Source organism: Sciurus carolinensis, chromosome 1 (genome assembly GCF_902686445.1).
Source record: "Sciurus carolinensis chromosome 1, mSciCar1.2, whole genome shotgun sequence".
Lineage (NCBI taxonomy): Eukaryota > Metazoa > Chordata > Mammalia > Rodentia > Sciuridae > Sciurus > Sciurus carolinensis.
The window spans coordinates 192,298,695-192,312,207 of record NC_062213.1 but is presented as its reverse complement, the minus strand read 5'-3'; the positions used below and the strand labels follow the sequence as shown (position 1 = coordinate 192,312,207).

Genomic DNA, 13,513 nt, shown 5'->3' with positions numbered 1-13,513 from the left:
CCATGCCCGCTCTGGAAGCAACCTTCTCTCACCCCACGACAAAAACGGGACTCGTTTTTCAGGGCCCGAGAGCAATTTTGCCCACTGTGATAATGTACTTAAAACCCTAACCCACCCCAGTCGAGACAACCATCTCTGTCCCTCCTCTAGCCACGGGTGGCACTTTATTTGGACTCGTTTCTAATCTCTATCATCTCCTGCCTTCTCCTGGAGTCATTTGCAACCAGGTCTGTGCACTAGACAGAGACCTCCTTACGGGTGGGACCTGGGCGTCACTGACAGTCTGGCACACGCTCCATTCCAAATGTGTGTGTGCTGACCTTCTGGAGGCTCGAGTGATCGTATCCCCAGAAAGAGGATCGTGATAGGCTGGTTTTCGGCAACGTGCGTCAGCCTCCACTCGGCTTATGCCCGGAGTCGGGTGCTCCTCTGCGGACGAGCTGTAGTGTGAGCAGCATACTCAGCCTCGCCTGCGACCTCCCACTGGACACCTCCAGCTGCGGCAACTCAAAATACCGCACGGCCAAATGTCTCCGCAGAGCAAAGTGGCCTCCTGTCGAGAACCACTGGCATATGGCTTATCAGGGGTCTTCACGAACAGTCCTGGGATGGGTAGGAATGCCCGCTTGGAGATGAGAAAGGCGAGGCTCAGGAAGATCGGGGCTGAAGCCGAGTCTTGCTTCGATGTCTTCTGTTCCAAGTCCCGTGCTCACCCTGCCATCTTGGGATTCTCTCAAAGACCCTAGGAAGAGCTTCGCTTCTCCTCTTCGGTGTGTCCACGCCACCCCCACCCTCACGTGCTTGGTTCCACCTGTCCCCTTCCCTCCGCCCCACCCCGTGGCCTGCACCAGGCTGTGACCCTCTGGTGGCCCTGCTGGTCCTTGCAGGCTGGATCTCAGGCGCGTCACATCTTCTTCAGCTCCTTGGGCTCGTCCCCATGTTTGAACACGCTGATGGTGACCTGGCCTGTCTCAGAGCCGTACTTGTTCTTGACAAAGACGCCATAGCGCCCACTGTCCTCGCTGTTGACCTTCTCAATGGTGATGGTGACCTCCGCCCCCTTTACCTCCATGCGGTAGCGGTCAAGGAAGGTGACAGGCTGGTCGTTCTTCAGCCAGGAGATTTCCGGAGCCGGGTCTCCTGAGATGACACAGGTCAGGCACAGGGTCTGTTTCAACAGAGAGGAAGAGAAGCGTCTCACCTTCTTGTAACTTGAACTTGGTGTTCACCTTCATGTCCCCAGACAGCTCCTAGGACAGGTAGCTCCTTGGGATAAATTAACTGTGTGTGTTTTATTGTGACCCTTAAATTAGGTGAGAGACATTTTATTTTAACCCCACGTCCTCCATGTCAGCCTTTCTGTAAGAATGCTTACCAGATGACATCTCTACCATTCCACTAATTAACTGCCCCCGAATGGCCTACCCTTGGTTTTAGCTTTTCTGTCATATATATGTCATGATTTTACCATGTAAGATTATATTGCATTAGCACAAAGATTTATGAATTGAATTGGAAAATTCTTGAGCCAGATCTAAAGCGGAGCACTAGAGTGTAATGGTTAAACACACCAAGGCTCTGGACTTGGGCTGCCCGAGTATGAATCTCAGCTCTACTCCTTCAGGCTGTGTGACCTTAGATAAGTTTCTTGACCACTCTGGGTCTCAGTTTCCTCAGCTATCAAGTGTTGCTAGTAATAATGTTCCATTTCATGTGGTTGTCTTGATGGTGAAGTCAGTTAAAATAGGTAACCCAAGTGGAATGGAGCCTGGCACAAACAAAGCACCATTTGAAAGTGGTAGCCAGGATTTTTGAAAACACTAGACTAGTTCTAAAGGGCTTTTAGGGATTGTCCAGTCGAAATCTTGTGGAAATGGAAGCCACAGAGGGCAGTCTGTGACACCAGAGAGATGGGAAGCCAGGTGCAGTGGTGCATGCCTGTAATCCCAGCCACTTGGGAGGCTGAGGCAGGAGGATCACAAGTTCGAGGCCAAACTTAGCCACTTAGTAAGGCCCTGAGCAACATAGTGAGATCCTATCTCAGAATGAAAAATAAAAGGAGCTGAGAGTGTAGGTCACGGATAGAGCGCCCTGGGGTTCATCCCTAGTACTGCCAAAGAAAGATGCCAGGGTGGTGGCTTTCCCTAACACACGTGGTCAGTGAGCGAGGTCATGTGGCTGACTGCTGCAGTCTGGCCTCTCTGGCCGGCCAGCTGCCCCCTGGCTCTTGAATCTAGAGCTGCAGGGGGTCGCAGTCTGGGACGGGACTCGCTGAGGGCTGAGGGCGGTACCTTATCTTCCATGATGGTGGCCACGTCCGGCAGGCCCCGCACCACTTTGGCTCGATCTGGAAGGGAAACAAGAGGCCGCAGTGGTGAATGTCCTGCCAGCTGCCTCTCAGGACCGGGGTTAGTTTCTAAGCGAGGCTCCTCCTTTCTGTCTTCCTCGTGTTGGAAGGAAATCTTTAGAACCCTGTTAGGTGCTTTTTCGTCCTCACCAGTAGAAGGTGTGGGACTTGGTGTGTTTCTGCCATTGTCCTGAGGAGAGGCGGCACCAGGGGGTGACAGCGAGGTGCCCTGCCCTCAAGGACTGGCCAGAGGGCGAGTGAGAGGCTGGTGACATCTGCACAGTGGTGTGACCACCAGCTGGGGTGTGAACTGAGAGCCCGCAGGGGACGTGGGAGAGAGGCTTTGGGACACCCTGACTGTGGTCCCTGGATAGACCTGGTGGCTATTGTGGGTGGGCAGGAAGAGAGTGTGGCTGTAAATGACAAGGCAGAGAGCCAGCCGTGTTCCATGGGGTGCAGTGGACGCTGGGAAGAGAAGGGGTGACCGGCCTGGCCCTGGGCCCTGCGTTGGGGAAGCGCAGAGGGCGAAAGGGAGCGGGAGCCGGGCCTTCCCCGAGGGCACCACGGAGGCGGGATCTTCCCAGGCCCTGGGCCCAGATGCTGGTTCCACACCCGGCAACCACACACGCGTGAGTCTGGCTTGCGTCCTGGTCGGGGCATCTTGTCCAGGGACATGACATTCCAGGACGGGAGGGGAGGTTCGCGCTGGGAAAACAGGCTGGTGGCTCGAGAGTCCCCTTGGCTCCACTATGCTCTCCCGAGGAGGCTGCCTGCAGGGCCTCGCGCTGCCCGGCCACTTAGCCCTCGTGAGTATCTAGTCGCGATCTAAAGGCCTGCGCTTCCTGTCCAGCGGCGGCATGGGGACAGTGGTGCCGAGCAGGGAGGTACGCAGACGTCCCCACGCTGGCGGTCTTTCCGGCATGCCTTCTTGTCAGGCTGGCGGGCTGTGGTGCTCTGCCGCCCAGCTCTGCCCTCGTGGATGTCCCTACTTCCCATCCCTGGCCCAGGGAGACCAGCGGGGCAGACTCCTAACACCAGGCCATTTAGAGCCTGGGGACCTGATGCTTAAGCTCAGGGACTTGGCGGGAGCTCCCCTGGCAGATCAGAAGCTGTGCCATGTCCCCCTGCCTTGGGGCTGTGTCCTGGATTAGAAGAGACCCCGGTGCCCAACAGCCTCGGCCGTCCCCTCTCCCCAGCCCGTTCCTCTCTGTCCCCTTCCTCTGGGTCTCACTGGTGTTGCTGTGCACCCTGCGGGCACCAGGCCCGTACTGGGCACGTCCACACCCGCCGTCTCAGGAATCCTCGAGCTCCTTATCTGTTGGCACTGCTGCTGCCCAGGTCTCCCTGGGAGACCCCAGAGCCCCGCTGACCCTGCCAGGGAGCCAGGACTCCAGCCGCCTGCCAGGGAAGCCCACCAAACTCAGGAGCAAACCGGACAGAAACGCGAGGGACTTACTCCTCTCGATGATGGCCAAGGCCCTGGAAAACAGAACGGGAGCAGGTGTGGGCTCGTGTGTTCAAGGGCAGCCCTGCCCGGTCGGGGGGAAGGGGCAGCGAGGGAAGGTGGAGCTGGTGCGGGCCCCCAGGTCCTGAGCCCAGTTCCTGCCACACCCCAGAGGGGCCCCGGCTCCCACGGAGAAGCGTGGGGGACACTCACTTCAGTCTCTGGTGTTCAGCCAGGGCGTCGTCAAAAGCTGCAAGAAGGACAAAGGTCGAGGGTGCCTCAGGGCCTCCGCCGTGGACCCTCAGGGACAGGGCTTAGCCCTGACTGTCCCCCACTTTTCTCTCCATTCCAGTCTTCTCTTGGGGGCAGTGACGGGATGGGGTACAGAGGTGGCACTGCCCCCAAAAGACCGTGGGGTTTTCCAAACGGGTTTCTCTGTGGACAGGCTCACCTTGCCCCGAGAGATCCACCGACAGCTGCCGGACTTCCTTCCCGGCAGCTATTTCCAGGCTATATTTGCCCTTGTCTGAGTCTTTGGGGTCCAGGATGTGGAGCCAGATCTCATCCAGAGTGGTGCCCGCCCGTATCCGATCGCCACTCTCCAGCCGCTTGTCCCTGAGTGACCGTAGAGAAGTGGTGAAGGCTGGCTGTCCACGTGTCCCTAAGCACCCCTTCCCCTCTCTGGGGCGTTGTCCCTAAAGCTCTCTGGGGTGTTGTCTCTCACTTATCCTTTGCCTTCACCATCCAACTATCCGCTCATTCATCACCATGTGCAAGTGCTGAGTCCAAATCTGTACTAAATCCCGTAGGCTGGGCGCCGAGGAAACGTTGCTCCAGGGTAGTGACCACTACTTCTCCGTCCTCAAGGGCCAGCTTCTCTCCTCTTTGTTCTCATCTTAAGCCCTCCAAGGGTTCAAGGGTCTCTTCCCACAATCGCTCCCCTCTCACCCTGGAGCCACAGAAGGTTACGCTCCTTCCTTTCTTTACTTAAATTTCGTTCCTGGAGACAGCTGGCCAGTGTTCCCGGTGTTCTCCGGCCTAAGCCTCTTGCCTGCTGCTCCATGCCCAGGGAAGGGGTCCATTGTTCTGGCTCTCGTTTGACGAGCTTGAACAAGTCAGTCTGGCCTTCCCCTCACAACGGGTGCAGGAAGGTCTGCTCCACAAGGCTGAGGCAGGCACGTGATCAGACGCACCGGAAAATTCTGCTCTCAGACCGTCTGGGGTGACTTAGCTTTTGGCAGCATCTCTGTGCATATCTATCCCTCCTTCAAGCCCCGACCCACAGTGAGTTTTTGGCTGCATGGGTCCCTCTGCCTGCGCCTCTCTCCTAACTTGGCTGCCCGAGTTTGCTAAGGCTGCAGAGATCCACAAGGGCACCGTGACCCTGACCCTCTGATTCATCCTCCTTCCTACATTTCTTTCTCCTCCAGTTCCCAGATGCTGCCTGGAGACCATGGTCCTTTCGTGGCCATGGATACTCCAGAAAAATGGTCCCATTATCATAATTCCAATCCTCTCTGGGAGACCGACTCCTCTGACTGCTGATCACTATCCCCAACTCCATCTGAGGACAGCAGGATGGTGTGAACCCATGTCTCGTCCAACCTCCTAGCATTGGGCTCTGCTGGGAGGACTGGGCAGGGGGACGGAAGGGAAGCCCTTGAGGGACAGGTGCTGGGCCCCGTGCAGCCGGGCAAGAGCTCTGGGGCCAGGCCAACCTACTTGTGGAACCAGGTGGTTTTCATGTAGTCCACGTTGTAGTACTTGACCTTGCTGAAGATGCGGATCCCCTCCTCAGTTCCCTGGATTTTCAGTGGGGTTGCAGAGAGGGCTGGGGAGACAGAGGAGGAGGATGTCTTCCCCAAGGACCTCTGGGCAGTGTGTGTTGGGGACAGCCTGCTTGCTCTGCCCTGAGGGCAGTGTGAACACAGTGCTGTGAGGAGGAAGCAGCTTCTCTCCCTGGCTGCGTTGGACTCTTCCCCTACCCCTGGCAGCGGCTGGTGGGAGGCCCCTTGGAGGTTCTATGGCACCAGGGCAGGGCTGGGCATGGGGGCGGGCTAGCTCACCTCCGATCCTGCCCAGCTCAGTGAAGACGGCATCCAGAGCTGGAGGGAGACAGAACGGTCAGCTGTGAAGGGCTCTCTAGGGATGTCCGGGATGGGGATGTCCTTGGAAAAGGCTGGCGGAGCTGTTCTCTGGACACAGGGAGATCTGCAGGATGACTTGGGGCTGAAGGGGGTTTGCAGAGGTGGGCAGGGCAGAGGCCCTGTTTGGAGGACATTTAGGCCAAACTGTGATTTTCTCATTAGTGGAAGCAACCAGGTTAAAGAGAAGCCTGGGTCTTTGGTGGGGCAGAGGAATGACTCAGGCTTTGGTCTCCAAGCCTGGGCTCACGGTGGTCACAGGCATCAGAGTCACACATGAGCCCTCTGCCACTGATGAGCTGTGCCAACTTGGGCAAGTGACTTAACCTCTCTGTCTCAATTTCCCCCAATGACACGTGGATTCCCATCTATCTTACCTCACAGGTCATTTCACAGGCTCTTGCTCCAGTGTGACACCCCAGCCCTCCTGGCCCATCTCCAAGGTCACCAGCTCCTACCTTCACCTGTGAGGTCCAGTATGGTGTCGTCTTCCCCTCGCTCGTCAGAGACCACTGCTCTGTAAAGCCCCTGGTCCTCTTTGGACAACTGGAAGGATGAGAGATGGTGGGTCAGCATGGGTCCAGAGGAGAGGTGGGCAGCGACCGGGAGCCTGGGCTGCAGGCCTGCCCCTAACTCTGTGGGACCTCAGGCAAGACCCTCTCTCTGGGGCCCAGTCCACTCATTGGGCTGGTGGTCTCCAAGGTGGCTCCCGTAACCGTCGGTTCCTGGCTCAGGGCTTGTCTGAGCCCGAGGAGAGTCGGGGTGGCTGTGGTGACCTGCCTTTGGGTTGAGGGCACAGAGAGCCCTCTTGCAGAGCTTGTCTGAGCACGCATGCCCCTGCCACGCTGCCCCTTCCTGGGCGCCCCTGGATGGAGGGACCATTCTGCACCTTACAGAAGGAAGTGTGGCTGTGCTTGCTTTGACCTGGGACAAGCCCTTCTGGCACGTTGTCAGCGCCAACAGCCGGCAAAGCAAAGGCTTGGGGCATTTCTTTTGATGGTGCTGGGGACGGAACCCAGGGCTTTCCCGTGCTAGGCAAGCTCTCTGCCACCGGCTCCAGCTCCCGCCCAGGGGTTGGGCTTTTCAGGCACCATCAGAGGTCAGACGCCAACACCCAGGACATCCCTGTGTAGTGGGCTTGGGGTCAGGGTCCAGGGCAGAGGCCAGCCCTTAACCTGGGATTTGAGAGACCAAACCCCAACAATTCTTTCCTACACCCCTCTTCCTTCCCTTCATGCACTGACGGCTCCAAAGTTACAGCCAAATTGGGAGCAGGGACTAGAGGGATTCCTGAACCCACACTCCAGCCTTGTGTCCTTGAACTTAACCCTTCTGAGCCTCAGTTTACCCACCAGCAAAATGGTGGCCAAGGCTAATGTGGCATTGTCCTGGTTAGGATTTAGAAGACCTGGAAATCATTATTTCCTCTTTAGCAGGCAACCTGTGATTTCTCTATTCCTACGTGCCACTCAGCAAGGCCACGGGAATCAGCAGCAGGACAGAGAAATGCAGACCGTAACCAGGCCACCCTGTGGGGGAGGACGGGTGGGAGAGTCGAACTCCAGGCCCGCTCTGCTCTGCCCCGACAAAGACTTCCTCCCTGTCCTCAATCCTGGACTGTCGCGGCAGGAAGGATCATGGAGAGAACATCCCTTCCAACCTGCTCTGATCTCAGCTGAGATCAGAGAAGGGCAGCTACTAGCCTGAGGAGGCACAGTCAGCCGCATGGCCAGGCCAGGCACTCAGGCAAAGGGAAATCAGTAGCACTGGTCCTGCCCCTATTGAGCAGTTTGCTAGTTTTCTCCTTCACCGTCTTTCGTTGTTAATTGTGATTTTAAGATGTTGCATGAATTGTTACTTACTTTGGTTATTGAGTTTTTGATGCCCCTTAAAATCTGCACCTACGACAAGGGCCTCCCTCCCCTCGCCCTGGCCCCAGCCCTGTGGGGACTCCGCACACTTGCGGCTGACGGAGGGGCGGGGCCTGGAGCAGCTGGCACTCGCCTCTTCAATGAGGATATATCCTTCTCCGGTCTGCGGGTCGTACTGACCGTCTGGCGTCTCCCTCCTCTGGAAGAACCACTGGAAGCGAGTCTCCTTCTTGGTGTTGGTCACCTGGGGAGGGTGGGGCACGAGGGGACGCCATCGGTTTTCTCAAGTGACCACTCAGCCCCTCACAATTATTCCACAAGCAAGACTTCCTTCCCGTGGCCAATCCCACAGACTCGGCCAAATCCCAGGGGGCCCTTCCTCGCCCATTGGTCTCCTCTGCGGGCTTCTGGAATCGGAGCTTTTGCCCAAGGCGTCCCTTCTCTGTTTTCCTTGTAAATGCCTAGGCTTTTGTGTGTGCACATGCATGTGTGTGTTGTGTGTGTGCGTGCACCACATGTGCCTGCATGCTGGGGATCGAACCCAGGGCCTCATGCATGGTGCACGAATGCTCTACCACTGAGCTACACCCCCGAACCATGCCTACACGTCTTATAGGCTCAGTTAGATGTCACTTCCTCCAGGGAACCTTCCCAGAAGCACGGCACGCCCCCATCGTGACTAATAATTCCCTGCACAGGTCTGATCGAGCAGGAGGCAAGCTGCTTTCCAGGGGTCCTCAACCGTGGGCTCCCAGAGGCCCGAGGGACCACGTCTTCATCCTCAGGTGCCTCATGCCTTTCAGAGCACCTGGCACCTAGTAGGTGCTTCAGTTTCCCGAATGAGCATGCTTCTGGAGGAGCCCCCACCCACCCTGTCCCTCTCTGGTTGCTGAAGAGGCCTTTGGAGTCAGGCAGTCTCTGATAGACCCTGGACTCCACCACTAATCCTGTGCTCTGGAGATACTTCCCCAGGGTTTTCTCATCTGTGAGGTGGGGATCATTGTCAGGTGGGTGACAGAGTGTCTGGCTCCCACTGGCCCCATGGGACCCGGCCTGGAGCCACTGGGAGAGCTAGCTTGGGGTTAACCCACCTTACGTGTCCCCCTGCCTGCACTCTGGGAAGATAACTTGTTTTAAGGTTAAGTGTGGTCTCCCAGGGGCCACTTCCCAGGTAGGGGGTCAGCCAAGCACAGGGAATGGAATTTATGGGGAATGGAATTTATGGAGTGGGGTGGGCAGGGACAGCCAGTGGACTAGGGGACAAGCTGCAGGTCCCTCCCCACCGGGCAGGCAAGGACTTGCCTTGCATGTCAGCAGCACTTGGCAGTCCTCGGTGATCTTCCACTGCAAAGGATCCTGGAAATAGGGACCTGCAGGGCACACAGTAGACACACCCACTCATCCACACAGGCTAGGCCGGCGCCACCTGGTGGCCATACAGGAGAAGGCAGCTGGGCAGAAGCAGCAGAAGACCACTGGCCCCTAAGGTGCTGTGGGCACAGGGCCGGACTGGGGTGGAGCAAGAGAGAGGCCTGGGGTGCAGACTCTAAGGAGGAACTCACTCGGGTTGGGAGAGTGCTAGGACAGAACTGGACTGAACCTCAATGGGCCCCTCTGGGGTGGGGATGGGGCTCCCATTAACACCCACGTCTATCTGTTCTCCAGCACTGACCAGAGGCGGAGGCTTCTGGACTTCACTACAGCAGCTCTTACCTTGTTTCCTCTTCCAGTCTCTTCTCTTAGCATCTGCCTTCCTCAGAAGTTTGTCAAAATCTGTGAACACACAGGGAGGAGCCGGCATGAGCCCAGAGTAGCACAGGACTCCAGAGGGGACACTGGATGGACAGGCCCCGGAGCTGGGAGCCAAGAGCCTGCAGGGGGCGCGGGGTGTGTGGGGCAGGGCAGGCAGGGTGGGGCTGACCGTCGTCCACCAGGGCCAGGGTGATCTGGTTCTTGGCTTTTCCGTCTTGGAGCTGAGCGGTGTACGACCCCTTATCTTCCTCCGACAGGTGCTGGATGATCACTTCCACCAGCCCCTTCTCTCGGTCAAAGTTGATTTTGCGGTTCTGGGGAGAACAAACCCCCAAGTCACCTTTCCCATCCTGGGGGCTCTGCTGTGGGGCAGACCTCAGGGGGTAGTCGGACTTGGGGGTGATGAGTGCAAAGTTATCAGCCTCAGAGACTGGGGAGGGGCCCTGGGCAGCCCTTTCCTGCTTGTATAGTCGGGGGCTCCCCCAGCACTCAGTGCTGGGAACACCCTCTGGATGCTTAAATTAATTACAGTTTAATAATAAGTACCTCACCCCTCCTATGCCTCATTTTCGGTTATTTTCTACTTCTTTTACAATTTAACAGGACTCTCTAAAAGCATATAAAGGATGATATCAAAAGCCACCAGTGCCGGACATGGTGGCACATGCCTGTAATCCCAGCAGCTTGGGAGGCTGAGGCAGGAGAATCGTGAATTCAAGGCCAGCCTCAGCAATGGCGAGGTGCTAAGCAACTCAGTGAGATCCTGACTCTAAATAAATACAAAATAGGGCTGGGGATATGGCTCAGTGGTTGATGCCCCTGAGTACAATCCTTGGTACCCTCCCTGGCCAAAAAATAAATAAAAGCCACCAAGGCACTTGCATCTAGAATTAATACCCCTTTACAGGTGGCAAGGTCTGCCACTGGGGCCTTCCAGTCGGTTTCCTCATTTACTCCTCCCAATCCTGGGTCAGCCTGCCCATTATACAGATGCAAAAACAGAGGCACAGAGAGGTGGACACCTGCCATAGTTAGGTCAGGCAGCCCATGGGACTGGATGTGAGTTTTCTGACATCCACCCCAGAGGGCATTCCCTTGGTCAGAACCAGCATCCACTCCTCTGTGATAATCACATGCTGTGTTTCTTTCTCTCCCTCCCTTCCTTCCTTTCTGCTGGGGATTTAACCCAGTGTCTTGCCCAGGCTACACAGCAATCCAACCAGCCCCAACACTTGTGTCCTGATGGCTGCTTTGCCATCTGCAGATGAGACTCACAGATAACGTGAGATCACATCATGAGCCTGAATCTTTCCTGAGATGGAAATCGCCGTGTGGGTAGGTAAATACGGTGGAAGATCAGCAATGTATATGGCTCAATCTAACTTGGCCTATCTACCTATGAATTAAAATAAAAACAATGTAGCACTTTCACTGTAACATGAAGGAGTGATAGACTCATTTAAAATGAACCAACATGTATTTTTTTTTTGGGGGGGGTGCTGGGATTGAACCCAGGGCCTTGTGCTTGCGAGGCTAGCATCCTACCAACTGAGCCGTATCCCCAGCCCTCAACAGGTGTTTTGCAGATGCTCAGGCACATCTGAGCGCTGATGTTTCCTGCTGCACTGAGTTAATGACAACCTAGTTTGAATTTAAGAGAAGAAAAGCAAGACAATCAGGAGCTGTCATGTACAAGAACAGGAAATGAGTCAATGAGCACAAGTGACCGACAGAACAGAAACGCTCCACTCTGCGTACTAAACTCGTGCAGAAGGACTTTGTACTTGTACCTAAAACAGGCTTAGGGTCTGGGCTTGGATAATTATCTGCATGAAAAGGGTTCCGCTGGACGGTCGTCTGCTGGGGCCTTTGAGAGTTGTAGGAGGTGTAGAAAATTCTGTTGGGCAAGTGTCCCTGACACCTCCTGCCTCCCCTTCCCACCTCCCATGTACTAAAATTTGCCAGGTGTCCCCATCCCCACTCCGTCTTGGTGACAGCCAAGCACATAAGCCATCTTTGAAAGGCCCACCGTGGGGAGGTTCCGGCCTGTGGAGAGCCAAAGCCAGGTGAGTCACCTTAGTCGCGGAGCCTCATGCAGGGACTGAGGGCCAATTACCGGGGAGCTGAAGATCTCCTTCTGGTTAAAGATGAGGTGCAGCTCAGCAGCGGGGGACAGCTTTTCCACTTCCAGCCACAGTCGCACCTCTCCTTGCTCCAGGATGTCAATGTTCCAGCCGGAGATCAGCTTGATCACTGGGGGCGCAGGTCCGGAAGTGCGTGGGTGGGGCACGCTCCCCTCCCCCTCCCCGCCAGCCCTGCCTGGACCCAGTTGGCATCTGACGTGCGATGGGCTTGGAGGCCTGAAGGAGCCTGGACCGTGGGGTCTGAGGAGCTTCTCTCCCACTCTGGTTTGCCCTCATTGGCTTTTCCCCTTCACCGGCTCATGGTTCACCACCTGGCTGGCATAGGATCCTGAGGGCTTTTGATAACACTGGAGTCTGGCCTCCACCCCTGGAAATTCTGATTTGCCTGGGGTTTGGCCTGGGCATCGCGGGGTTCTTTTGGGTAGTGGGGATTGAACTCACAGGCACTTAACCACTGAACCACATCCCCAGCCCTATTTTGTATTTATTAGAGACAGGGTCTCACTGAGCTACTTAGAGCCTCGTTTTTGCTGAGGCTGGCTTTGAACTTGCAATCTTCCTGCCTCAGCCTCCTAAACCACTGGGATCACAGGTGTGCACCACCACGCCCAGAGGCACTGGGATTTTGAAAAGCTCCTGGAGGCGATTTCAACGTGCAGCCAAGTTTGCAACCCTGGCCCCAGGACAGCGTGTACCACCCCTAGCCAATGGAGAGAAGTGGAGGTATGGATGATCCCAGATCCAAATGACTGAGGAGCGGATGTGAGAAGGGACCATCACACGTCCTTCCCTCACACCTCCTCAGCCCCTGCCGCTGCCCTTTCCTCTTTCAGGGCCTCCCCTGGTCTCTGGCCTCCGGCCCTGTGGCTCCCCATCCTCTGATCCGCATTCCTTCCTGGCTCTCTGGTGGACTCAGCTCTGCTCAGGACGCGCCCTGGCCCCTGGGAGCAGCACGAGCCTGTCCCCTGGGGTGCTTACCTGGGTTTCGGATCTCGTGACTCAACTTCTTCAGCCTGTTCAGCTCTGGGTAGGAGGGGCAAGGAAGAGAACGGAGAGGATGAAACGTCCGGCCAGAGGACTCCAGAGCCATCCTGTGTCCCATGCCAGGTGAAGCCCTGAGACATGCCCTCACCATTGGTGACTTGGGGCACTGTGGGCTTTGGCCCAGGGGCACAGAGGAAGAGGCTGGGGCTGCTGCTGGGTGCCCCGAGCTCTCCTGCTCTCTCCTTCACGGCCTGCATCGAGCCCACCTCCCTGGAGGCCACGGGCTCTGCCAGGCCCTGCTTGGTCTCAGTAGTTCTCCCGCTGGTGGGTTGAGCGTTACCGCCACACACAGGCCACTCCTGGCCCGCAGGCTCCTGAGGCTTATTGTTAACCCACTGTAACGTGCCGTCCTTGTGCCTGAGGTTCTGGACCCCACCCCCAGCCCTCGAAGGCTCCACAGCGGGTCTGCAGCGAGCTGGCATGAATGCCAACTGCTCCTTTGAGTTAGTTTTGTCTCTAGTGCTGAGCTGAACTCTGGACCTACACGAGTGTGTGGAACACAATAAGTGCTCAATAAGTGTGTACTGTAGGGATGAATCGGCAGGGTCAGGGCCCATGCCTCATTTTCCCTTATAAACTCCAGGGTCCTTAGCATGCTGAGTTAGGACTCTGGCAAGCACCCAGTCTACAAAACAAAAACCCCACTCCTGTGGATGGCTTTCGTTTGCACAGAAACATCTAATTGTATCTGCAAAAGAACATTGTTTCATGGGGCAGTCAGGGGTTATAATCCCCCTTCGCGGATGAGGAAACTGAGGTCGGAGAGG

The 13,513-nt window shown here is 56.5% G+C and overlaps 1 protein-coding gene across 1 annotated transcript in view; it reads right to left on the bottom strand.

Moving 5' to 3' along the window:
- Positions 1-375: 375 nt before the first annotated feature.
- Myom3 (myomesin 3) overlaps positions 376-13,513 on the bottom strand; it is a 44,744-nt gene continuing 31,606 nt past the window's right edge. Inside the window, exons 24-37 of the mRNA XM_047527829.1 lie at positions 12,681-12,725; positions 11,675-11,811; positions 9,728-9,872; positions 9,520-9,579; positions 9,109-9,176; positions 7,940-8,050; positions 6,394-6,481; positions 5,858-5,896; positions 5,514-5,622; positions 4,243-4,406; positions 4,005-4,041; positions 3,804-3,826; positions 2,292-2,347; positions 376-1,168 (exon numbers count right to left, since the gene is read on the bottom strand). Of these exons, the coding sequence (XP_047383785.1) occupies positions 905-1,168; positions 2,292-2,347; positions 3,804-3,826; positions 4,005-4,041; positions 4,243-4,406; positions 5,514-5,622; positions 5,858-5,896; positions 6,394-6,481; positions 7,940-8,050; positions 9,109-9,176; positions 9,520-9,579; positions 9,728-9,872; positions 11,675-11,811; positions 12,681-12,725 (1,346 nt within the window). The 3' untranslated portion in view covers positions 376-904. The remainder of the gene's footprint in view (positions 1,169-2,291; positions 2,348-3,803; positions 3,827-4,004; positions 4,042-4,242; positions 4,407-5,513; positions 5,623-5,857; positions 5,897-6,393; positions 6,482-7,939; positions 8,051-9,108; positions 9,177-9,519; positions 9,580-9,727; positions 9,873-11,674; positions 11,812-12,680; positions 12,726-13,513) is intronic.